Source organism: Trichoplax adhaerens, genomic scaffold (genome assembly GCF_000150275.1).
Source record: "Trichoplax adhaerens TRIADscaffold_7 genomic scaffold, whole genome shotgun sequence".
Classification (NCBI taxonomy): domain Eukaryota; kingdom Metazoa; phylum Placozoa; class Uniplacotomia; order Trichoplacea; family Trichoplacidae; genus Trichoplax; species Trichoplax adhaerens.
In genome coordinates, this window is record NW_002060949.1 from 3,066,140 (window position 1) to 3,092,877 (window position 26,738).

The 26,738-nt window shown below is 32.6% G+C and overlaps 6 protein-coding genes across 6 annotated transcripts in view; 3 read left to right on the plus strand and 3 right to left on the minus strand.

The window, feature by feature from the left end:
* Nucleotides 1-1,389: 1,389 nt before the first annotated feature.
* On the plus strand, nt 1,390-5,080 carry TRIADDRAFT_28018 (uncharacterized protein; the record flags this gene model as incomplete). The annotated part of the gene is made up of 13 exons (XM_002114021.1): nt 1,390-1,519; nt 2,071-2,191; nt 2,324-2,409; nt 2,902-2,963; nt 3,057-3,128; nt 3,295-3,451; nt 3,595-3,659; nt 3,836-3,934; nt 4,082-4,158; nt 4,276-4,328; nt 4,404-4,489; nt 4,621-4,863; nt 4,958-5,080. The coding sequence occupies 13 exons, from the start codon at nt 1,390-1,392 to the stop codon at nt 5,078-5,080; spliced, it is 1,374 nt and encodes a 457-aa protein (XP_002114057.1).
* A 1,605-nt stretch (nt 5,081-6,685) lies between these two features.
* TRIADDRAFT_58138 (uncharacterized protein) lies at nt 6,686-10,724 on the minus strand (the record flags this gene model as incomplete). Its single annotated transcript, XM_002114350.1, has 12 exons — nt 6,686-6,873; nt 6,959-7,050; nt 7,230-7,422; nt 7,658-7,714; nt 8,091-8,235; nt 8,370-8,590; nt 9,159-9,857; nt 9,951-10,073; nt 10,159-10,260; nt 10,359-10,478; nt 10,569-10,643; nt 10,703-10,724. 12 exons carry the CDS (start codon nt 10,722-10,724, stop codon nt 6,686-6,688), a joined length of 2,037 nt encoding a protein of 678 aa, XP_002114386.1.
* Nucleotides 10,725-13,802: 3,078 nt separating this feature from the next.
* On the plus strand, nt 13,803-17,828 carry TRIADDRAFT_58139 (uncharacterized protein; the record flags this gene model as incomplete). The annotated part of the gene is made up of 9 exons (XM_002114022.1): nt 13,803-14,385; nt 14,569-14,798; nt 15,319-15,466; nt 15,616-15,672; nt 16,452-16,662; nt 16,794-16,885; nt 17,104-17,386; nt 17,603-17,657; nt 17,799-17,828. The coding sequence occupies 9 exons, from the start codon at nt 13,803-13,805 to the stop codon at nt 17,826-17,828; spliced, it is 1,689 nt and encodes a 562-aa protein (XP_002114058.1).
* A 5-nt stretch (nt 17,829-17,833) lies between these two features.
* TRIADDRAFT_49494 (expressed hypothetical protein) lies at nt 17,834-20,269 on the minus strand. The gene is made up of 4 exons (XM_002114351.1): nt 20,097-20,269; nt 18,946-19,016; nt 18,403-18,486; nt 17,834-18,317 (listed from the first exon to the last, which is right to left on the minus strand). The coding sequence occupies exons 1-3, from the start codon at nt 20,210-20,212 to the stop codon at nt 18,422-18,424; spliced, it is 252 nt and encodes an 83-aa protein (XP_002114387.1). The 5' UTR covers nt 20,213-20,269; the 3' UTR covers nt 17,834-18,317; nt 18,403-18,421.
* Nucleotides 20,270-21,625: 1,356 nt separating this feature from the next.
* TRIADDRAFT_58140 (uncharacterized protein) lies at nt 21,626-24,783 on the plus strand (the record flags this gene model as incomplete). Its single annotated transcript, XM_002114023.1, has 9 exons — nt 21,626-21,829; nt 22,559-22,669; nt 22,778-22,911; nt 23,035-23,088; nt 23,809-23,933; nt 24,064-24,272; nt 24,335-24,392; nt 24,479-24,540; nt 24,628-24,783. The coding sequence occupies 9 exons, from the start codon at nt 21,626-21,628 to the stop codon at nt 24,781-24,783; spliced, it is 1,113 nt and encodes a 370-aa protein (XP_002114059.1).
* A 407-nt stretch (nt 24,784-25,190) lies between these two features.
* Nucleotides 25,191-26,738, minus strand: part of TRIADDRAFT_58141 (uncharacterized protein) — a gene marked incomplete at both ends in the record, with an annotated part of 1,732 nt that continues 184 nt past the window's right edge. The window contains 4 exons of the mRNA XM_002114352.1: nt 25,191-25,381; nt 25,641-25,732; nt 26,268-26,454; nt 26,608-26,664. Coding sequence (XP_002114388.1) covers nt 25,191-25,381; nt 25,641-25,732; nt 26,268-26,454; nt 26,608-26,664 — 527 coding nt within the window. The remainder of the gene's footprint in view (nt 25,382-25,640; nt 25,733-26,267; nt 26,455-26,607; nt 26,665-26,738) is intronic.

Consider the following 26,738-nt stretch of genomic DNA (forward strand, 5'->3'; position numbering starts at 1 on the left):
AAAGTTACGTATGGTTCCTATACAATTACTTACATTTAATACTGTACACGTGTACATATGGGAGTTTACATAAGAGATTTAGTAACTATGCAGCGCAGTACTGCACAGTATGTTGTAATCAATTTTTGTTTCATGTATATGTTATATATATACTGTATAACATGTGTCATATAAACTGTAAACACGGCTTCTAAAGCTCTTAGAAATTCTCTACCTTACCGTACTAACGTGCTGTGACTACGACGGTTTTAGCTGAGAGGGCGTTTTCGTGAAACACCACCCATTAAGAAGGTGGTGGTAATAGTAGCCATCACGTATAAAGGAGTCATCCGGTAAAAATCAATACATTAAAAGGGAAGTGGGTTTTCATTTTACTGTAAAGACATGGCCTATTCTATGAACTTTAGTATATTCTTTATTAAATTATATTATCAGCAGGATGCTGATAATAATATGGCAAATCGGTTATTGATAAATTTCAAAGTTGAGTAGTATGCAATTTATTATTCAGTATAGTAATTTGACGGACAGGAAATGTTGGTACGGCCCCAGGATACGCGTATGGCAGTGCTTCATTTTGTATGACGAAAATGTCGATTTCAATAACAGACGTGTCTATTTGAAAGATGAAAATCATATCCTTGAAAGTGTTCATTTTCCACTACATACTCACATATAAAGTATCATTTAAAAGAATTTACCTAGCTGAGGATTTACATGAATTATTCCATTCTGAACGGTTTAATATGCCATTGTGCACGCAATAGCACTGTAGGCGGTGCGGAGTAGGCCGATGTTAATCACTTGGGACACATGTTCCATGCCATTGTACAACGCCCACAGCGAAGGTCGTGTCCTTCCTTCCATACTGCCCACTTTCTAGTGAATCGTACTAAACTGTACAGTGTAGACTATACACTACAGTACTATCTACAGGTGCAATAGCCAGTCGTGTTTACCAGCCTCTTGGCCTTGCCATTTTTTTGTGCCTTGCTTTACTTCTTGTTGGTGTCCAACTAGCTTACCTTCTGCCATCATGGGCAATGATGTCAAATCTATTTGTCATGAAGCGGTGAGTAGACCGATGTTGATCACTTGGGACACATGTTCCATGCCATTGTACAACGCCCACAGCGAAGGTCGTGTCCTTCCTTCCATACTGCCCACTTTCTAGTGAATCGTACGAAAGTGTACAGTGTACAGTGTACAATGTAGACTATAAACTACAGTACTATCTACAGGCTAAACTGATGCAATAGCCTGTCGTGTTTACCAGCCTCTTGGCCTTGCCATTTTTTTGTGCCTTGCTTTACTTCTTCTTGTTGGTATCCAACTAGCTTACCTTCTGCCATCATGGGCAATGATGTCAAATCTATTTGTTATGAATTAATGGATGAAGCTGCTAGTCATGGCTATGACATTGCTAGTTGCGAGTTTGCTCAATATCTGGATAGTCAAGACAAATTCAAGGAATTTCGAGAGTTATTTTATATTCCACGAAAGAAAACTTTGCCTCTAAGTATGTCTGCCTAAGTACAGCTACAATTTGAAATCATACAAGTTCATTTTAATCGCACTCTAGTACTGCATCCACCTTTTAGCCTACTCTATCTTGCAGTTGAAGAGTCAGAGTATTGATAAGCACCATAACTTGTTGATTATTTTTTATGGACGATTGCCTAGTCTACTATCTCATACAGTATGTACAAATTCCAAAGTACTCATGAAACACTTGAGATACTCGCAGAGTCTTAAAGTAGGGCGTGATACTGAAGTACTGTACAAGTAGATGGTGTTACCTACAAATATATTGATATTGCAGCATTGAAACTAATCCTAATTAGTACAGTATGTCTATACAATATACAATAGTTGTCTTTCATCATTAGTTATTACGGATAGGATGCTCAATGTTCAGTAAGGCTGATATTGTACTGTACTGTACAATAATAAGTGTACAATTGTGTATAAGATTATTGTGCATTATGTACACTGTACAGTATAGGCAGATAATGAAGAAAGTTGCGATGTTATAATATTCATGAAGATTTTGTACAATCTATACTGTAGTTGATTTATCCTTGGTCGATGGTGAGAGTGAGAGTATCTATCTTCTTGGTAATTCTCTCGGCTTACAGCCCAAGCAAACTCGACAGCGTTTAATAGAACACCTGGACAAATGGGCTGAAATGTTAGTCTTTATTTACTAAAAGCGCGTATATCAGTATTGTTAAATTAAATTAAGCAACACTTGAATTATTATATAGTGGATATACTACATTATAACATTGTATTTATTATCAAACATTATGGATGCAAATAGGGGTATCGAAGGACAATTCCACGGGAATGATCGCTGGGTTGACTTTCAGGATACGATGACTAAGGATTTGCTATGTCCTATTGTTGGTTAGTTGAAAGAAAATTGAGAATACCGCTAAAAAGAAACTTTCTCCTTCTAACCTCAATTCGCTAAATGTCATTATTATAATACGTATATAAGCTAAGATATTTTTTATATATACTTACCAAGATAGTTTGCACAGTATTTAAAACAATTTTATCCAGAATCCATTGCTGCTGTTATTGAATCTAATTTTTCAGTGCTCTGGAGTCATTGGTAAAAATCTCCTTATAGTAACATAGTGGACGTACAATCTATTTCTTGTAAAAATAATTTACCTATTTGAGAATATCAATATACAAACAATTATGCCTGTCAAAGGCGGTGATATAGTGATGGTAGATCATTAAGACCTTTCAATAAATTTCATTTATTAAAATCCTAGATCTTGTTGGGATTATATACCAGGAATTGTTTTATTTTCAATGGCTGCATTGTTGATTCATGTCTATTAGGATGAATATCGAAATTAAAATTTTGATTATGTATCAATATAGGAGCTAAGCCTATTGAAATCTGCGTAATGAATGCAGTTACTGTTAACATTCACCTGCTAATGGTATGCTAAATAACAATTATAAAACAAAATCAATACTATCAATACTTCTATCAAATAGATATAACGACTATATAACTGCATTTAACTACTTAGATATCTTTTTATCAACCTACTGCCGAAAGATGCAAGATTCTTATTGAAGACGGAGCATTCCCTTCTGATCATGTATATGCCAACACTTAGTTATATCCATAATTACAGTAAATTATTTACTTCAAATTATATTCGAAGAGTTTTTCATTTATTCGATAAATAATAATTAATTATATAATTAAGGCACTTTTAATTAAAATGAATGCTAATCTAGTATTATATTTTAAACAATTCTCAGTATGCAGTCCAATCACAGATACGAATGCGTGGTTATGATCCAGATGATGCAATGATAATAGTAAAAGCACGAGATGGAGAAACTACTATAAGAACGGAAGATGTAATAGCCAAGATAAACGAATTTGGTGATTCTATTGCTATGATTTTATTACCTGGTATGTATTTTTGCTTTGATACCTAAATAGGTAGGCTAATACTAGGCGATCATTTTAATGAAGTATTATAGTTTAACATTTATTCTTGTCTTTTAAAGAGCGCAACGCCTCTTCAATTTAACCAATTTGTTCATTTCGTATAGGAGTGCAATTTTATACTTGTCAGTTGTTTGATATTAAAGAAATTACTAAGGCAGCACACGATAAGGTTAAAATTAGGTTATATTAAGCGTACACTGATAACAAATTTAGTCTTGGTAAATAATAATATTTTTACTACTGCATATAGCCTTATTAAAAAATAACTACTCTGCTTAAACTTTACAGTGATGACAGTGATTGTGATATTATATTAAACTTTGTAATTTTATTATTTATTTAAAGGGGTGCAATATAGGTTGGGATTTATGTCATGCGGCTGGTGCCGTTGAATTAAAATTACATGAATGGGACGTTGATTTTGCTGTTTGGTGCTCTTATAAGGTAGACTAATCCTCTTATGTTATTTTCTTTATTTGAGGTGATTTCGTCTATCTCCAATTGAATATCCACGAAATTGTAGTTGTCCAGAAAATAATTTACATATTGCAGTATAACCTAATTTCTTATCTCGCATCATGCATAATGCAGTACCTAAATAGCGGTCCAGGATCGGTTTCAGCATGTTTTGTACATGAAAAGCATGCACATCGGAAAGATTTTAATAGGTTGCCAACATGTCATTATCATTTGAGTAACTTGAAAGATTGTAAATAGATTATTTCAATTTATGAGTTGTTTGTTTATCAGTAATTTTGACTTTAATGCATTTGATCGTTTGAAAGACTTGAAGGCTGGTTCGGTCATCGTTTAGAAACCAGATTTGATATGTCAAACGGTAATAACGATTGAATATTTGATGACGCGTTGACAAAAATTATTTAAAAGATTAAGTTTAGCGTATGTTTACTAGTCATGGAGAGTATTCCTGGCGCATCGGGCTTTCAAATATCTAATACACCTGTTGCTGAAGTTGTTAAACTCGTTAGTAGTTTAGATGTAAGTAAATTCACCGATTCGCTGTCATAACTTTAATCTCAGCTTATTTGTGATATGTTATTTAAATATCATATCATATACAATAATGTAGTAGAGCAGTACAGTATATTAAAATTTTTTTTAAACAATAGATCTACTCAAGAGTATCACTACCGAAGCTATTTGAAAAAGCTCGCAAAGGTGTGATATATATGGAAGCACTTTATAGGCATTACTTTATGAATAATGCCACATCGACTGACTGTAAGAAAGTAGAGACTGTTGCGGATATTATTTCACCTACTGATCCTTTTGGAAGGGGCAATCACTTAGCATTCAAATTTTCGGGTGGCGTTGATTATGTTTGTGACGGACTGGCAAAAAGAGGAATCGTTGTAAGATGAATTTTTTAGTTAAATTAAAAGTATTTTTTTATTACACGATTGGCGATCATTCTAAAGTACAGAAATGAATGATATACAATTTCAGGTGGATGTTCGAAGAAATGAAGTTATTAGAGCTAGTTTCGCTCCATTGTATAATTCATTCCAGGACGTTTACACCTTTATAACTACTTTACATGACCTGTTTACTCAAGGAAAGAAGTCATAAATACATACATTGACTTGTAGATATCATAGACTTTCTATCTATCCGCTATAGAACTTATAGACAGTCCTTTTATTATGTAATAATAATTCGATTTGTAATCTCGATATGAATGGATTTTATTTAACTCAAGTTGATGTTTTATTTTTGCTAGACGGTACGAAGTTGAATTATCCTTGTGAATTAAATATTAAATTACGTTATTACTCATATTAGTGACTTAGGATATAGCAGTAGCAAATCGAGTGGTAATGAATCCGCATGGGATTATTGAAAATTATCGAGATATTGGTAGTTGCTGAGCTTCGTACTTTCCGACTGATTACAGAATAGAAGTTGTTTTACAGAAGAAATACTGTATTACATTCTATGGCATCTATTGTTTAACTATTAATCTATTTTCTATACAAGACTTTGTAGCTAAAAAACGGCTTTACTCTGGTAGCGTAAAACTGTATGGTAAGATACTATTAGAAGATAAATGACGCAACGTTATGATGTGACGTAATGCTTTAAATTGATATCATATTTTATTTATATCAGCGTTTCAAACTACTCGAATGTAATTAAATTTTTATAACTTAATAAATCTAACGGACACTTGGATACAGCGCTTTTAATTTGCAATTTCCATGCCATATGATATAGTCATATCCGTGGAAACATCTTACTGCCGATAGCCTTGTCTGATACTTCAAAGCTAAAAATCATATAATCTAAGGGTCTAAGTAATAACTTGCCGTAGGTATACGATCAAATACTTAATAATTATCTATGAGCATATTATTGTTTTAATAGACTCTTATGGGATTTAACAGTAAATAAAATGGTCAAAGATTACAATTTTTTTGTAAGTTTTAATGGAGAGTTCACAATAATTTTAAAATTGAATGAATGATACTGATACACATAGAATATGGAATATCTTATATTCCATAGCCTAGACAAATGCTATATTTTGGTATTTAGTATAAACTCATCATAAAACTTGATCACTGTTCCTCAAAAGGTATGCGATCGATATTAGCTATTAATTATAATTATCTATGAGTATATGCATATTTTCAAATTTTATATTAGAGGCCGCCATAGAATTTACCTTTAACTCACTTAAATGAGCATCAACCAGAATAATACATTAATTAATCTTTCACGAATAATACTAAATCATAAATTTATGAGCATTTAGATGCTAAAATTTTAAATTCCTGTATCATAATCAAATTTTAGTTATAGTCTGCATACTGAAAATTTGCTCTTAACAAGCATCTCTATAAATCTTGTATGGAAGATACTTCACGGATTTGTGGGTATAGACATTTTAACGATAAAACTAAACACCAATGATGCTCGGTATATTATCTTTTCTTACAAAGTAATAGATTGGGTATATTAAGTTAGCATTAAGGATTTATATGTTCTTATTAAATGATAGGATCTGTATCTGCATTCTACTAGAATCAGTCTATTAACAATTTAATCTACTTTATTTAGTTCTGAGACGATCGAATTATACAGTATCCACAAATATCATATTAAATTAAATAAAGAAGTTGATCCAGTACGAATAATTTGCTTGATGAATTTTAAATAACTTTTGATTTTGCTCTATAATAATCTCTCTGTGTCTTCAGGAGTACTATTGAATCGTCGTCTAGTTCTCCTTCTACCTTTCTTATACTCATGAATTATTTTTCGAATGACCAAAAAGGATTTAATTTGCGACCATTCGAAAATTTCCCAAAATGTTAAGAAACTACCGCCCAGGAATAATCCCAATTGACCACCAATATCACCTGAAATATATTACATCGCCATCCACGTATATTAGAAATCCGTTTCGATCCAAAATGATTAACAATCACTATGAGTATAACATACTTATAAATTGATTTACGTCGTATGCTTTCTTTTCTTTAAATGTTGTATAAGAAAGATCGTCGTAGAATAAGTCTAGAAAGACATAATTATCTCTAGATTGGCAGCAGTTAGAATGGAAAAATTAGAAATAAAGTTTAGCAATGTTTATACTAGGTGGTACTATGTATGTTGTAATATCGACGAATCTGTAGCAAAGACATAGTTCAGTTATTATATTGAATAGCTTTAATATCCATATAATAGCAATAAAGCTTTAAAATGGATATTTTACCTTATATATTCGCCCATTGAAATATTGTTATACTTTAAGAAATCGATTTCTAATTCATTTAATCCGTAACGATGAGCAGCAAACCTTGATGTTTGTCTGAGGGGAATTTCAGCATAAGTTACATGAGGATTAAATGATTTAATCCTGCAATCGTTAGGACAGTTGCAAGTAAAGTTTTCCGGTGTACTTAGGCCTTAGTTAGAAATAAGTATGAGAATTAATAGAGGTCATAATTTCAATTTTGTTGACATTTCAGTAGTACAAGTATCGACTACATTAGTTAGAAATCTGTAGATTATCTATTCGTTGTCTATTTATCTACTTTTGTTGACTATAACTATCTGTTCGTTCGAAATAGATGCTAGAACTCCTAGTAATTATCTCTAATATTGTGCAATTATTAAACTTTCGACATATTAACAGCTTACCTAAGTATTTAGTAACGCATTTCTTAATGTGCTCAGGTGAGCAGATTGGAGATGAGCCTGTATCATTGACGCGTAAATTAGATGGAAATTAATAATTTACAAATATCATAAAATAGGAAACCACAATAATAATAAAATTAAATTTAAAGTTGTTGTTTTTGTTTTTATGTATGTTGTTTTATATATGCAGACCATAAAATACCGAAGTATTTACTTTGGTAATACATAACATATACCTTGCATCAAAATATTACGGTACCGCACTGTAGCTTAGTGATTAGTCTATCTCTAGTTTTAACCGTAATTGGTTCGGCAAAATATTAGTGCATAATTCATACCAATCTCTATATTCTAATATCTCAAGATATTATCCACAACTTGAAGAAATTAAAATAAGTTAGAAGCATATTAAAATGCGATGAAAACAATGTACCAGGCATATATGGTGTCCGACAATCACATCGTCTTCTATAGCTATCAGCTAAACATTCTAATTGGCAGGAAGCTCGACTATAAGATTTAAAATATTTTAACTTCTTCTGACCACAATTTCCCCACGGCGGTTTTAAGAAATCGGACTACATCAAAAGAAAATAAGAGGTATAATTTATTTCATACGGATTTACAGTAGACCCTTTTTAACTATAAATTGCTATATCCTTGCATGGCTTTAAAAGATAAATGTAAAAATACATATTTCTCCATTTATTACCTCTGTGTACAGTAATTTTGTATAAGCGTGGTAGCCGGGCGGAACTGCAATACCTTCAGCATTGATATCAGGAGGTTCAAACTGATTATGGACGCGAAATTTTATACCGATATCCGGATCGGGATTAAGATGAGTATATTCTTCTTCTTCGATATTTAGAATTAATTTTAAACCATAACGGCTGCCAGGTCTTTTTTGATAGAGAATAGGCGCATCAACTCCTACGGAAATAAAAAGCAATCAGTTGAAGATGTGAATATGAGAAAATAATTTGATCTTAAGTTTGAAATTTCATCTTAAAATACTATGGGAAATAATGTCGAATAACATCGTTTATAATCACGATCAGATGTAATAGCTATCTGGTCTTTGATTCTGACTATACATTATTATGCTCTACTTATGAGATAATATTTATATTTAAAAGGGTATAAAGCTTTGATTGATGATATAAGAAAAATGACGAATATGAATGCGTTAAACGGTTCTGCAAGAAAGGATAAACATGAATAAAAGATATATGGCAATCTTCTATATCCAAAGCAATTAGCTGACTAAGCAAAACTATGATTAGTCCTGACTTTAGAATAGCTGTTTTATCTAGAAATTGAGCAATAAACATAAATAAGATAGAAGATACTAATAAAAGTGTTGGTTAGGAATTAAGTCAAAACTAAAGCATGTACCTAATCATAAATTATAATTTTAATATCTAAAAACTATCCACTTATAAAGAAAATCGTTCCGTAGATTAGCTTTAGAATCGCCTTTAAAGATAGTCTGCCTGACCTGCATTAAAAGTAAAACAAGAGCCATAATCTGTATATATCCTTGTGAAATTCTCTATACTGCAAGGCTGGCGTCCATCGTTCCAGGTGCAATGTTTAATAAATACCTCAGCTTGGTTACTTTTAACGTTTAGAAATTGCGTGATATCAAAAGTAATGTTATCATAAAGTTCGAAGGATATATTTTTTAAGTAGTCATTCCACTCTTTTCCTGTTTTGCCATTGAGGCCAGTGAATATTTGGTTGTTATCGGTTGTAGTAAATAAATTAACTAAATAACCAATGCGATGCCAATCACCATATTCCAATGAAGAAAATCGAAATCGATTGAAATTGCAAACCGATACAGCTGGAAATTTTAATTTTTTACTGACGGTGTAATTAATTGCAGTATTGGTGGGATAGGTAAAGAGATAGTCATAGCGTTGAACGCATGTGATAATGCACAAAATAGTCATCGTTAAGGTCAATAGAAACCAAACCGCATGTCGAACTCGACCACCACGACCAAATATACGAATTATACCATTACAGGATGTCTGTAAGGCGAATCGATCATCATAATTCGAATCATCACTGAATTCAAATTTATCTTTGGTGCTAATGTGGAGATTTTCCGCATAGGATGCAGAGACTGTAGTTTGGTTTGCTTCCTCAAAGACAGAGCTATCATCATTATCATCATAAGGAGTTAGGATAACTAGAGTATCCAAGAATTAATATTAGTTATGTGATAAAAGTATTTATAATGCTACTCTTGGTTAGACTTATTTATAAACTAGCTTAAACTTACTATCTTCAAACTCCTTGTCTGCCTTAACCTTGGAACTTTCTGCACAAGCCAAGGATAGCATAGGATGTTTTACTTTCTCAACAGCAGGGTAATCTTCTTGATCATCACCAGGGGTTAGAAGAACTGAGATATCCAAGTATTCAAGTTATTCAATGCATTGTAGATTATCTCACTTCAATTTATCGTGTAGAAATTAGATTAAATTTACCGTTTTCAAATACTTTATCTCTCTTAACTTTAGAGCTTTCTATACAGGACAAGGACGGTATAGGTTGCTTTACTGCCTTAAAAACAGATCTATCTTCCTGGTCTTCATAAGAAGTTAGAATGAGTAGGGTATTTTTAATTAGTATATAAAGGCAACACTATCTTTATTTAATATAATATTACAAGTTAGGGCAATCTTACGATATTGATACTCTTTTTCTATCTCAAATTTGGAGTCTTTTGCGTTGGGTGAGGATGGTGTGGTTAGTTCTATTTTTTCAAATACAGAGTAATCTTCTTGATCTTTAGGAGTTAGAAGATCTAAGACGTTCATATAATTACGTTACTAAAAGCGTTTATAGTGTCTTTACTGTTAAAATTAACTGTCTGAGAAAAATTTCTCAAGATTACCGTCTTTAAATTCTTTGCCTGTCTTAACTTTAAAATTTTTTGTATAAAGTGAAGATGTAATAGGCTTTTCACTTCCTATCAATAGTCGTCAGATTAGTTGGGTAGTTGTAAAATTATCTTAGCTCGAAACATACCTTCATTAAGTTCTTCATTCATTTTTCCTAATTTTAGGAAGATTAAAGATGATACTGCTATAACGTTATGGTTTCGACCTTTAATTGAATAATAAACTACTTTTTAGCATCTCGAGGTTATGATTGTAAATGACTACGTAAGTGTTACATCAAATGTAAAGAATGGTCAGTAATGTCAGAAGTAGATAGTGCTATTGCAGTAGCGGATAAAAGGATAGATGTGGAACCAGAACAGAGGCTATAGTTGGTCTATTAGTGATGAGGTCTCGCAGGAGTGAGAATACGCTTACTACATAATCTAGTCGTAGAATGATGTTTTAAATGACTATAAAGCATAATTAAAAATCTGGCCAGCAGAGTATTAGATGAACTATTGGGAACTAAACAAGCAATATTGAAGAAAGAATCCAACAGGCCAGGCAAATGAAACATATGGTACATTATAATTATACAGCAATGTTGTATATTCGTCTGCTTATATATTTACTGTCAGTTTCATATTTTTCAACTGATATATTAATTGACTCATAACATTATTTCAGATGTAGTTGATTTTCAAACTAACGATCTACACAGAATTTCGTGTAATTATGAGCATAAGTCATACTGTTATTAGAAATATATCGTATATTCAATCCTATTAAATAGGTTGTATCGGTACGATAGCATTCGGAAATCGGCTAATCTGTAATCCGTAATAAAAATCACCTTACTCAATATCTGTATCTGGATAAGTGTGACAATGCTCTACTCTACAATACTTGTACAATTTTTGATTTGCCATACTTACTGTACTTGAATTAAGCTATGACAAATATAATGTGATTGCTTTTTGCTACCATATGGTTCCTGATTATTAAACCAATTATGGGTGAAATATGAATCATCTGATTGAAGAAGTTATATTAGGATTTGAATTGGGAGTATGGTATGTGGAACGAATGATGATATTTTATCAGAGACTTTGTATAATCTTCCAACTGGTTGTTTCTGATAGGTATCGCTTATTTAGTTCCAACGTTAGAAGAATATTTAATTCATGAATGAGGCTATCATTAGCAGGATAAATAAGCCAGTTCTGATTTTTAAATAGAATAATATGCCACGATCATATCACATAGGGTAAGTATGGCTTTATTTGTATTAGCAATTATGAAATTAATAATTGATATCAGATTAAATGAATCATGGTAGTTGGAACCGTAATTAAATGCAATATAGTAAAATTATTGTTTCTGATTTTAGTATAATTGTATATAATGATCTTATTTTATAGGTGAACATGGGCTTATAGTGGTAACTGCAAATAACGAAATTAATAATGGATATGTAGCGTTCCTTTGAAATTTTGAATGTTAATTAAGCTTAAAAATATAGACATTATTACTAACAAGTTCATGATAAATTGTAGCCTAAGATAAGATACCGCTTGAAATGTCAAAAAGTTCTTTAATGCAAGAAAGTGAAATTATAGTTGAGATTGGAATGACAGGAAATGATAGTTTTATATGTTGTACCGATAAATACGGGTTATATTTGTATTGGCAATGGTAAAGTCAAGTAGGTTACTACATTCTATTACCTAATGCCAGTTAAACATTTGATGTCCAGATGATTTTAATTGTGCAACGATACCGGCAAATACGGTAGTATTTGATTAAAACGGGCCATAATTATATAGCATAAAGATTGTTTAAAATGTTCGAAATAGGTGAATATGATACTACTAAGTAGAATAGTGTATATGTATGAGATTCCATGTTTGGTTGGTACCCTGCTATAGTAGATTTTATCCTGATATCATTCCATTTATAGCGGTATATACTGGTCTTTCTAGACTTGAAGTATTAAGCCAGTTGGTAATTTGCATATTTGGGATTTGCTATAATTTCAACGACATACTATATTCATTTATTTAATTAATTAATGAATTATAAATATCTTGCTATACAAAGTTGGCAAACACGATTAAAGTATCAATCTGCTGCAATCAGAGAGACGGACTTAATCTGCAATATGTCAGCATTAAGTAACGATTAACGTTCATTATTCTAGGTATATTGTTACTATCACTTTGAAATACATCAGTATCAATTTCTTGTAAATTAAATCCTAGTCAAAGTCAAATTTCCTGCATTCCAAGAGCTCGTTAAAAACTGTATTAATTAATCATTGAACAACCTGGAAGTTCTGTTCTAGTAGCTGTTGATATTTCAACTTGAAATTTCAAATCTAGATTTTAACGTAAGTTTTATCAATTATAACAGATAATAACCATTTTGAGGGCTAACCATGTCCTACTTTCATCGTCGAATGTAATCGTGATTTATGTTAAAAATAATATCCTAAGTAAATCTTCAAGCTTGAAGATCGTCTAAATAATTTTTAAATAAGGGTAAATGGTAATATAAATAGTCATTTTTGATTTATGATTTCATGTTGAAGTTTAGTAAAAAGTATCTAGGAAATACGAGCAGAATGCTCTCAGTAGTTTGTGCAATTGATTTTGACTTTGATGTAGAATATTCCAAGATAAATTACTTTCTGTTTGAATACTTTTGGCACTATTTGTAGTAAGTAGTCATCACTAAGATATAAAACCAATTAATTACAGTAGATTCCACTCCAATAACTTTCGGAATTTGTCTCAATTATGACGTAAATTGACGATCGATTAATATCTTGAAGGTTTCGAAGCACTGTTTTATAGCCAACAATAGGATAGTAGTCGAAAAGATAAAAATGTAAATTTTACTTCCATGGCTTATAGTCCATGCAATTAAACTCGATTTTAAATTAAATATCGGTCGATTAATAACTTTTTTCTTGAACATTTAAGATGCTATTTACCCTAACGTGTATTAGGATGCAAAGGAATATTTGTCTATCAGTCTCAATTTCCTTTACATATCGTTGCTTATAATAGTAAATACGATTAGATATTCTTAAGCAAAGGATTACAATTTTAGTTAATATTGCACTTATATCCATGAAGATGATCTTAATCTAGGGAAAGATACACGTATAACTTAGAAAGGTCTAATTACAATTTAAAATTACTTATTCGTATCAGATTTTCTCTGCCTCTGAACTTGTAAAGATGACTACTAATCCATCGGACGATTCTGATGATAGCAACAGCTTAGCAAGCTTTGATTTGGAGGAACATTTTGCTAATGTTACCAGTTGTCATGGAATGATTCATATTTTCGATCATAAAACTTCGTTTTTAAGGCGTTATGTTTGGGGAATCGCAACTTTTGCCGCTTTTACAGCTTGTATTATTGGTTGTATCAATTTGTTACATAATTTATTAAGCCATCCAACTAATATCTCTGTGAAAATTCATCATACCAATAAAATGTTATTTCCCGCAGTGACATTATGCAATTTTAATCAATTTTCAAGAACATTAATCTCGCGTAAGGATATTCGGCATTTAGATACAGTCTTAAGTGCATATAATCACGATCATACTATACCAAAGGAGGACTTAAAAGAAGCTGAAGATTATTTTAAATCTAAAATTCATGGCCACTTTGATTTTAGCCAATATAACCAAGAGCTTGGCTTACAAAAAGAAGATTTAATTTTATCTTGTACTTGGAATGGCGAAAAGTGTGGCTCTAAAAATTTTAGTCGAGTTTTTACATCTTATGGAAACTGCTATACTTTTAACGGAGGTAAAATAAGTTTGGGATCAATATTTTCTCTACAATCTGCTTCACTTATATTGATGCATTATATATATATATATATCCTTAGATCAAGGCTGCATATTTTATTTTACTTAAATCATATTATTTTAAGTCTATTTTGGATAACATCGTAGGTTAACCTACCTGTTTCTTTTGGATTCATCTTAGGTTCGGCAAATCATCCTCTACTAAACCAGCATGGTCGAGGTGCCGCTCATGGTCTGAGTTTAATCCTTAATATTGAACAGTATAAATATACACCGGAGTTGATGGTAGGTGCTCCTAATGTGGGTATACGCTGTTCAATTCATTACTACAAATCGTTACCACGAATGGAATCTCAAGGAATCGCTATACCTCCAGGTGCTCATGCCTACGCGGCTATACCTGGAACAGAGGTAATTTATGATTAAGCGATTAGTCATGGGATTAAATAGTTTTTATATGCTAGTTACTCAACAATTTTAGCAAATACACATGCCTGATGAGATTGATTATACTGTGGATTTACATTACAAAGACTATAACTAAAATCGATCAACAATACACACATGTATACCTCGTACTTTGGAAGATTTGTAGTTAAATTTAAATCTTTTAGTTAATTGCGTCCCGAAAGATGGTAGACCAAGTCATTCGATGTAGTTAGGCTAAAGGCTCCATAATGCAGTATAATAGGTAACATTTTTATGTTAGAAATTTTGTACTATTTGATAAATTCAACTAATTGATGCAATAGAAAGTATTTAGGCCTTGGGTTTTCGTAGTGTAATAAAAATATAATCGAATAAAACACCAGTTGTCTATCAAGCGAAATATCGATCAAGACAAAAATAGCTGTCGCTCCTGCGGAATATTGATCTATCTATTGCTTGAAATTGCGGTTTAACGGTAGGAAATTATTACTATTATCGTTAGGTAACCAATTATCAAAAGAAGCCATGGGGTCAATGCGGTGAGAAAAAGCTCAAATATTACAAATATTATTCCATGTCTGCCTGCCTGCACGAAGATGAAACTCTCTTTGCGGAAACAACTTGTCAATGCCGTGATCCTCGCTTACCGGGTATAGCAGTAGATTCTATGGAATTTTTGTTTTAAATATAACTAATTTGGAATGTTTCTAATTGTGTTATTTTTCACGATATTATCACATTGATCTATTTGCTACAATTATATCTTCAGTATTAATTATTGCGATTTAAATACTACTAGGGAATGAAAAAGCTTGCACACCGATACAAATGTTAGAATGTCTCATTCCGGCCATGAGTAAGTATAACTTCAAATTTTGAAAGGAGATATTTTAATAGTGTCATACGGTAGTGTTCTATATTGGGATAATATCTGTATCCTAGGAGCAAAAAATAGATATCATTTTCCGTTACATTGTGTCTTCTATACTGCTGTATAAATATAAATTCTAACTGTACCGATAAAGTAACAAAAATTACTCAATTATAGTATGGACAAAGTTCCATAATGTTGAGAAATTACTGCTAATGGACATGGTCCTTGGCTGTGATACGATTCATCATCCTTTCTTCCTAGTACTCTTCTCTCTCGAAACCATGACATTTTTCGTACTTGTATATGCGTAGACAGTCATGTTGAATTTTCTCCATGTTGGCCCGATAATCATCTTTGAGTTTTAGTTGTGCACCTTTGGCAATATTGTAACAGATTTAGCTAGATATCTAGAATTTTAATACTGTAATATTTTAGGCAGAGAATCGAGTTTTTTCTTTTACGACCCGACTCATACACGGGTTTACGGACCCTATATGATGGCTATTTCAAACTTATAGACATTACTATCTTAACGCGGAATACCTTTAGTTTAGTTAATCTGAGTCGACCGTTTTGAATCAAATTTATATTTTATATGCGCATTCGGAATATGTATAGCAGCCATTCAAGGTATCAAATGCTTCCTTTCTTTCAGAAACGCTTTAAAAGGACATTTTTTAACATAAGTGTCTATGTTGTCTGGCAATTTTGTTCCTATAAAAATAATGAACTGTTTAAAAATGTCTATTCTATAACTAAAGGTCGATATCGAGAACAAGATCGTAATTTATCTAGCTGCCCCGAGGTTTGCGAACGCGTAGAATATGTCCCACAAGTTTCTTATGCTAAAATTCCAGCTAAAATTATGGCAGAAGAAATTGCATCAAAATATAACCTCCATCAGGTTCACAAGAAAGCCATAATTGAAGGTGGTATAGTAGATAATAGTACATCAGTAAAGCAATTTATCAGGTTAGCAGCAACATCGTAATACCTACTGTTTAATGTTTATGTTCGTATGATTGTCCAAGCTACGCGTAATAAATATGTATAGATGATTGATTTCTACATTAATTTAATCTAATGTGGCTCTACATTTTTAGGGATAACTTAGTTTTCCTAGACATCTTTTTTAAAAATTTATATAACACAACAACCACTCAAGCAAGGGATGCAAGCTTCTCGCAATTTTTAAGTAATAATTCTATCGTCATCCTATCTTGATCATTTAGCTTAGCTAAAATGAAAAATTCAATTTTTGTATCATGTAAAATTGAAATTAATCAGGATAGAGGTTAACTTTGTGACGGGTACTTTTATATTGTAACTGTGCGCGTGTGCGATCTTAATTGGTACTATATTTGATTTATAGACCGAATTTTGCAGTTTGATTGATTTCTTACTTTCTAATAGGTAATGTTGGAGGTCAAATTGGTTTATTTATTGGCGGTAGCTTCCTAACTTTGCTTGAAATTGTAGAATATATCTTTGACAAATTAGCTCAGCAACGAAGTCGATATCGACATAAAACTAGTCAGATTGAAAAAGCAGAGTGGAAGAAGATTTATGCATCTAGCATGATTGTCCCGAAAACCAGCTACCATAATGGTAATGCGAATCATCCTCCACCATATGAACGTACATTAGTCCAAATGGATGAGTGCGACTCAACAGAGGGCTTCCTCAATGGTCCCAAGTATGTTCATGTACACAAGCAATGCAAAGAGTAATCGAAGAATGCCCTAACGACGTTCTGTACTAACGTCTACCTGCAAATCAGCCGGCTTGAGACAGTAACAAGCAAATCTGGGTTTTCTTGCTGCTGTAAACTTCCTTTTCAAGACAGTACGATTTATAAGATATTCTAGCATAAACAGAAATCAATTTTTCTATATGCTTGCTTAATGTACAGCATGTGTAGCCAATTTATTGCAGTGATTGTGCCAGATGTAGCGATATATGTCCAGGTAAACAGATGCAGGCATTTTGTAACGTAGAAATCAGTATAATCCTATATATTATTTTAACTTAGAGCATCGATTAAAAAGCGTTAAACTATCATCGTTTTCAAAACTGAGATCTATTTTACACACAATGGATCAATTTAGGACCAAGCTATCACACTGCAATCATCATAAGATGTCAAATCGTTATTTATTATCAATGCTATCATTAGACTGCAGAAAGATAGCTACTTTCATGAGAACTAGTACAGTGGTCTTTCGATAGTTAAAACTCAAGTGAACCAGCAGCATGTCGGAATTATTACTACGCAATCTTTCGATTACCAGTGTAGCTAATATTTTGTATACATTGTTATATACTTGCAACGATATTAAATTAACATTAACATATTTTTTGATACAATCAACACTATAAGTATTGCATACAGTATGATAATAAACCATATCACAAATAATTAATATTATAATTTACTGCTATAAAATCCTATAATCTCTTAATAAAGAGCTAGATCCTACGAAAATAGCTGTTAACGAATAAATTTGTTACAATATGACTATATATTATAGAAAGCTATGCTAGAATGACGTAAGCAATACAGTATACCGGAGGAAGGTGATCATAAGCCAGTCACCAATCGGTATTCGGTATACATTTCGAATATGCTTGCAAAATACATAACTTGGGTCTTAGGTAATTAATAGATACAGGATATGAATCAATTATTAGACTTTTCAATCTAGATATTACCAATGTTAGAGAATAATATTTATTGGTTAACTTCTTCACAAGCGTCGATCCAGTCGCTGTATACATCCACAGGATGTGATAGATCTACGTGAATAGTAAATGATGGAAATGATATTAGATGGGATGTACAGGTGCCATCATAACTAACTTTAACAGAGATAGTAGTACGCTAATATTATTTATTTGTACAGTAAAGGGCTAAAGATTTTGCACTGCATATACTGTATGATTGACTTCATTGCTTTTAGGTTAATCAAACTGTCATAATCCAAGTCTGTCGTGTGTACTTAACGATTGTGCGTTATACTTATGGAGGTACAGTACACTAGTATACTTTATACTGTATAGTTCATCTAATTTCTGTAGATTGAGAGTTGCATAAATAATACTACAAGAACCTACAGCATTAGATTGAAGATTAATATTATGTTTGTATAACTACTGGTTGATATTTCTTCTCTCACTGTTTTACAAAATCTTATATGAGGATATCTTATTTTGCAGACAGTACAAGACTGTTGCTAATTGATATTAGAACCTTACAGGTGATTTTGGTTTGAAAATCTTCACCACAGACTCGACATTCTACCAGACCAATGTTTTTAGTATGATCACTAAAGAAATAAAAAGAAGCATCCATTTAACTATAACATTATCATCCTGTACTTGTATTCCTTTATTTGCAACTGAACATTTTGCCTTATACCACCAACAATTAATCCATACAATTCATTGACGTGATAAAAATGAAATACACAAAATTTTATCGTACTGTACATATTTTTTAAATGACATAAAAGTTTGGTTGACTAGTTTAGATCGCATACGACTTATAGAATCGGTTTGTCTAGTCATGTATTGAGAATCTAGTTCATATCTTTGCAGGCTTCAAGGGTATAAAAATACATTCGTGATATGACGTAGGATCGCAGTGTAACCAGAGTGATAAGCATGCCACCAATTTAATATTATTCTACATCATCGCTTTTCTTGCGATCTTTTGAAATAAACAATAAAGGTTTCATCACTTATCCTAGCCAAATTACTCTATCAACTACCAAATATGAAATGTTGCTAAAGGTTTAGAGTAGCTAAAATGGGTATAGTGGATATTGACTGCATTTATCGCGGCATAGAGTAAGGGAATGTACGCGTTACCCAATCTGCAAAGTTGATTTATAGTTTGATCTATGGATAATGTTTGCTATCCGGAAACAAACTACGATTTCCAAGTAGTTTAGCGCGTTCCATAAACCATGAAGAGATATATACGCATGCAATGAAGCTACGCTAATACTGTAAAGATGAATTTGTGTTCATAGACTATAGTGAAGGACTTTGTGAGATTCTCCAAACAAAACAATTTCTCAGGTTTTGGGGGGAATTTCTAACTTTAGGTTGATAGATGTATACTGTGGATGAAGACTGATGATATTGCAAGATTCGTTCGATTTCTGGGCAATCGTAATGAATCATTTTATCACTAATACTGGCTCAATACTAGAATAGGTCCTATAGAGTCAATAATAACTTGAAAATCATTGTCTATATCCATCATAAAAATTCATCTATGCTATCCAATCCATCAGCCATCATGATTCAAAACAACCGAGTTGATCATCCCATACAGTACATGCGGTCTATCGATTTGAGTGACTTTCTCGATCAACATGTTGAGTATAATTTCAACTTACAGCTTAACATCACAAGATTTTTCATGATTGCAGAAAGGGCAAGTAAACTGAGTCTCCAATCCTCCAACTAGTTTCTTCTTTGGTGGAGGTTTTCGCTTGGATTTCCTTCTTCCCATCTTATTCTTGTGGTGGTTAGCGCAGCGCGATTTCAACTATGGAAAGGCACGTAGATTGATTGTCCAAAGGGCATCGACTTTCGTTATATACTGTTTTCTACGGGATAAAGCGGTTGCTTGCGTAGTACTACTCTGCCTGTTTGTAGGCATGGACAACTAGGATATTCTAGTAGTCTAAAGTCTCTCCAGTTTAAAATGTCACCCCAGTCCGGTTTGCACTCTGGCAGTTCAAACGACTTCGTATACGAAGTCGGCCGCTACAATACAACGGATGGAAAATTGGGGTGACATTTTAAATTGTAATCCGGTTTGCACTCTGGCAGTTCAAACGACTTGTAGTGTACTGTACTGTACTAGTACAGTACATGTACTGTAGACCTCCCGGATAAAAGTACAGTACTGTAATCATGTTGATATTATAGTGGGTTACTCAAATCTGTCCAGTAACTTGTCTGTCCGTATGCGTTTTTCCTGACGAAAAGCGATTGTCATTCGGCTAGTCGAGTCTAATCGAGGATACAGTATCAAACAGCGCAATACGATACAGTACAGTGTATGGCATTTGATGTACGTTCAAAAGTGTAATTTCTCGCTTAATGTCAGTTTTGAAATGAATATTTGAATATTTTTGATCGTTGGCAATTTCTCACTAATTTCAAGTATCGAAATAGTATAGTTGATACTGTTCTTTTTGTAGAACCGAAAAATTTAGCAGCTTATTGCTTTTAATGCGGAATATTTGGACTTTAAAGTAGGATAATGAGTGAAAAACGCCATTTTGTGTTGATCTGAATACTAATGACATCCCTTTTAAATCAAAACTAGTCTGCATTCGAAAGCAAATCATGACCATATTTATCTCTTTTACAATAAAAATATTGCTTATCAATATGAGTAATGGCTGAGATCTTGCGGAAGATGAGAAATTACTAAAGCATTTGAATCATTTACCAACAGGTTACCTATCCAGAAGCGATCAATAAGATAGTATAAAAATACAACTACTAAAATCCATTATGCCTCTTTAAAGTCAATATGCTTCATGATAGAAAGTATAAACTCTTTATAATTGATCAACTACAAGACGAATAAGACTGAGTATTATAGGCAAGACATACTAAATTAACGAAAAATTCCAAATTATCCAAATATTCGGATAGCTTTAAAAGGAAATGAAGCAAGAAATTACCATTCTGAAGGTACGCAAGATCCTATAGGTTAGACTCTATCGCATCAAACTGTTTGATACTGCCACCTTCAATTAGACTAGACTTATTTTAGGGTGGGGGTGATTCAAACACAGACGGACAGAACCCGCCAGATATTGAACTGAACAAGATACAGGCAGCGCGTGCAAAAGCTCGCCAAACCAAGATCCTCTAGCTCAAGCTTCCTGCTAACCAGCTCATGGCCATGGCTGAGATTCAAGAAATTGCATTTATTACGGAATCAAACGGTCATTCAGGCTGTATTTCTGCATGGAATTTCCATACCGGTATACAATATAAAAGTTATAAAAATGGATGTTGCGCCAAGCATGCCCTTGCAGTGACCGACAGCTATCTCCTTGCTGCACAACCTGGTCAAGCGCTGATCCATGTTTGGTCCGTTAGCAAAGTAAGCGGTTGAACATGATCATTAATACAGTAGACGTTATTCGACTGATATTAGTTAAGAACTTACGACAACGCTAGAATACTGGATAGCTTGAATGTTGGCACTTCATTAATTCTAGCATGCTTAAAGTTGATTGCTATCATGTACTGCACATCATCGAATCATAGCATTACGATCTGCCTGAAAAATTGTCGTTTGCTGTAGTAGGAGATTTAATGTGCTTGTAGTTGATGACATTTTACTTCTTCTGTGTATGCAGCAAGATTAATATCGAATATCACAATACGAGTACTCCTATTTTAACACCAGTTAGTATACAAAAGTTATTAAATGTTAATCATAATATCACGGTTTCATACTAATGTTACCCAGCTATAGCTGTGCTAGAAAATTTGATATTTTACTGCACGTTACCTCATAGATTCATACTTATATGCTAGTATTTGGAGTATAGTATTATTCACCGGCAATAATATTAAAATATTACTTAATGAAAGTGAATGATTCTCTCTGTTTTTAACTTTTTTATGCCTAAAATTAATAATAATACAGGCATAATCGCCTTACTCACCTGCTGTACATCAGTGATTTAGAATCATTCAGAGTCAAATTGTATCTTATTATAGATCTAGAAGCAGTATGTATGCGTATACTATACTAGTATGTTGTACAGTAGTAAAGGCGATTATTTCAATTATTATACAAAATACATATTCATTCCTATATTAGGAGCAGCTTCATATGAAGATTGCTTGCCCAGGTAAAATTACAGCTTTGGCTTGCAGCCAAGACAGTGCGTATTGTGTCGCTGCTATTGAAGAAAAAGTTTATGTTTGGCAGGTAACTTTGACAGCTTTCATGTCTTAAATGTATGCGTAGTTTTATTGACTCATACGCAAGTCTGGTTTTCTGACATACCGTGCTACTTCTTCAAATCTTATGTAACAGCTATCGACTGGTAATTTACTGTCAGTACTATCTCGCCATTACCAAGCCATTCGATGCATTCGCTTTGTCGATGATTGCTCACATTTTATCACCGGTGGTGATGATGGACTTGTCATTGCATGGAGGCTTGCAGAGTAGGTCTATCTACGCGTATAAGTTACCAATAGGCCACTACCTACGCCGTAACAGTTAACCTCATTTTTTTAACTATTGTAATCTAATTTCTCATCATTATGATCATGCTCATGCTTCATTAGCGTCATTGCTATTGGGAATCAATTCGAAACCGGTAATCGATTAAAATCTCCAAGGTATGTTTGGTCTAATCATTCTCTACCGATTACAAGTATATTTACCGGATTGGGTGGCTACCAGTCGCGTATTGTGACTACATCCAAGGATCAAACTTGCAAGGCAAGGAGTTGTGTCACTTGTTTTAAATGATCATATTATATTAGTTTACATTGTACTTTAGTTTTCGATCGCTAAAAAAGTTGTGTAGACCTACTAATGGAATAATATAACGTACTTACTACTATACCTTAAATAATTATTTTTAGCTTTGGAATCTAGCTGATGGTCAGCTGCTATACTCATTGGTATTCACTTCTATAGTGTCATCAGCCATAATGGATTCTATCGAAGCCAACTTATATGTTGGTACATCCAAAGGGAAAGTCTATCGTATAGACTTGTATTCTACGGTAAAGAAAGCTTATAATTTGATTTGCATTTAGTAACTTTAACTTAAAAAAGTGTACGTCTTGTCAAATTCTTTAATTTAAGAGGTACCAATTGTCCTTAACACAACACTTATAAATAGTTTACAGGAATAGAACAACACATAGACGATGATCATACTCAAGTTGTTAATGGACATAGGTATAGGCCAAAATTTGCTTGTATAGAGATTATTTCAATAGTTAAAGTATAACAGATGTTAGCGTACACTGAATATCTATCAATGCATAACATAAATACAAAAACTGAAGTCATAAAATTCAATTAATGCTATACGTATATTTTTACAGTGATGCAGTCAACTGTTTAAGTACCTCTATTGATGGGAATCTATTATTATCCGCGTCTGAAGACTGCACAGTTAAATTATGGCATACATCCGGCTTTCAATGCATAAAGATAAATCAATTGAAAGGTCTATAGGAGCTTTTTTCAAATTCTTTGTTATGTGGTCTTACGAGTACTTTGTTAAAGCAGTACATTACATGGTGCAAATGTTAATATAGGCTATATTGCTTATAACTACAATCATTTTGTTATAATAGGTCCCATTACCAATTTAGCTTTTACTACTGCCCCTCATACGGCAATTAGACCGAAGGATTTACGAAAGCAATGTTTACCACCTTTGAAACCTTTTAAACGTTATTTATATGATCCAAATGCTGCGATCGATGTAAATATGTCGACTGTTCAAGGGATGAAATTGTTAGCTCAGGATAGCGTAGATGTGTTATTAAAAGGAAATACTAAGGTAATTTTTCTTTCAGAATTATCAGTGATTTATACTTCATTTTTAAGTAAATAAATTATGAGGTATTAACTTCCTTTTGTTCTCAAATTTGCTGGTCTAAGGATATTTTCCATTTACAAGGTTAGCATGGATAAAATTTATCTTACGATAGTTAACTTTACTACTGTTAGTTAATCTCTCATCACTTCCTTATTTATCATGCGTAGATTTTTCATCTAACTCTGGAAAAAATGACAAATTAGAGCGGAAAATCGTTAATGATGCTATGGTAAGATATAATTTATTAATATACATGTCAAAATAATTACGATGTAGTTTAGTGCTGTAATATCTGTGATTGCTGTTTATGATTTAGGAAGCCGTTAGTCGTGAGCGAAAAGATAGTAAAACAAATCTCAATGAGGAAGGAATACAGAATTCTTCTCAATTGCAGGAAGAAATTAGTAAACTTCGAGAAATTAATAAAAATTTTTACTTGTTTGCTGTAAACGAATTATTTGAACGCAACTGAAAGCGAATTCATAGTCTACTATAGCTTAATTACCAGAACCGAGAACAAAATATGAAGGTATTTACATCCACAACGTACCATTGCAAACGTTTCAAACAATAAATAAATTAACTATTCCTTTACACTGCAAATAGTCTATATAAAATTATAAGTAATTACATGTAACATGCTATGCATTATGGACATATGAAAACACTTACAAAACAGTTTGACTGTTATGTAAACTGTAATAAATATAATTTAGACAATTTTTTCATGTCTGATATTCATGTAGGATATTGTACATTTTATTTTATTCTTGTACTCAATCATGTTAAGCTAGAGGCTTACTGTATACGAATAGTACTTGTAATTATTACATGGCATAAAACAATACTGTGTGCCATTTTACGATATAAACGAATAAATCACACTGGAATTGGATTTTCTTCGAATGTTGTATTTGGAGAAGCCGGTGCAATTTCATACTCGTTTTGGCTTGTTGGACGCTTAATTATTTTACATAGATTCTTAAGCTTAGTCAAGAAGTATTCACCAATTTCAAGCATGGTTAATACACTGGCTCCGATGAAAAGACCTAATTGACCGCCAATGTCACCTACGTAGTTTAATCAGTAATTACGATTCCAGTTCGTCATCAGAATGGTAAAAGATTGAGTTATTTGCATGGGTACATGATAAAATAGAGATCCTACACTCAAATACTATCAAGACTGAGAGCTCATGATTGCCTTTTACGCATTGTTATCGCGTACAGTGAAGTTATTTTATAATATATTCGTTAGCGATATAAGTTAATGTATAGTTATATAGAAGGTAATTTTGTAACTAAGGTAATTCATTAATATTTAGCTTACTTAAGAAAGCGTTAAAGGTGTAGCCCAATTCCTGTATTGCTGTGTTGTATCTCAATCTCTCGAAGAATATATCAAGGAATATATAATTCTTTCTATGCAACGGAAATTTGAAATAAGCTTTAGTATACTTTATCCTCTAAGTCGACTTTAATATCATAAAGTTTAAAAGGGTATCTATCAAGTTATACTTGACTATCATATCACTTTAATACTAGAATAGTTCGATTAAGAAGAGTGGTTTTAAATTTACAGTACTGATATTTACAATAACTTAGCGTAAGTAGTAACCCTTAAAAGGTCCTACATCATTGAGCTTGTCAATCATGCAGGATAACAGAGTGAAGGCCAGAAATTTAGTTTTAGTGTTATAGTTAACGCAATTAATACTACTTTTAACAAAATACAATAAAGAAATACTGATGAACAGTTATTCTAAAGGACTTGGACCCTTGCTTAAGTAAATTGCGTTGACTACAGTTGTATAAAAGTACTTGGAAATTGATCTTTACATTCCATGCTGTATATTTAATGATATTTTTTACAGTTATGAAATATTAGACTACTTGTTATAAGGTACCGAGTGTATCAGATATAATGTAGCTTGTTTTTGCGAATGAATTATGATACCTCATGTATCTGGAAATGGATGAATTTAGTACTCTATTAGCATCTACTTCATCCAGGTTCAAGCCAAAAAGTGGTGCTTCTTCTGATGTTATCGTTTCAGTTGGTGTCATGGAATAGCTCACCGCTGGATCATACGAAGTCCACAAGCATGCTGTTGGACAATAGCAGGAACTATTGTTTATTTCTTCTAAATAAAATGAAAAAAATAGAGAGGTATGAGCTTATTTTTCATCCTTTTGCCGATCACACAAAATGCTGTTAGAGAATTCAGTAGGTAAGAAGTTATTACAGATGAGTCAGAAATGTACAGATTAGTACACGTATCTTGTGCATTACTTACCAATATTATTAGTCATACACTGATTAATTTGATGCGCTGAACAGAATGGAGCTGAACCTTTAAAAATGATAGTGTTGTCTTCATGAATGGAATAGAATATTTTTGCAATGCATCTAAGCTATTAGACGCCA

Bases quoted from the DNA above. Each gene is read 5' to 3' on its own strand.
- TRIADDRAFT_49494 (XM_002114351.1), bottom strand. From the start codon at position 20,212: ATGGGAAGAAGGAAATCCAAGCGAAAACCTCCACCAAAGAAGAAACTA. The intron at 19,017-20,096 runs GTAAGTTGAAAT...TTATTTCTTTAG, and splicing joins AAATCTTGTGATGTTAAGCT to TGATCATACTAAAAACATTG. The intron at 18,487-18,945 runs GTAAGGTTCTAA...CTATTCACGTAG, and splicing joins TTTTCAAACCAAAATCACCT to ATCTATCACATCCTGTGGAT.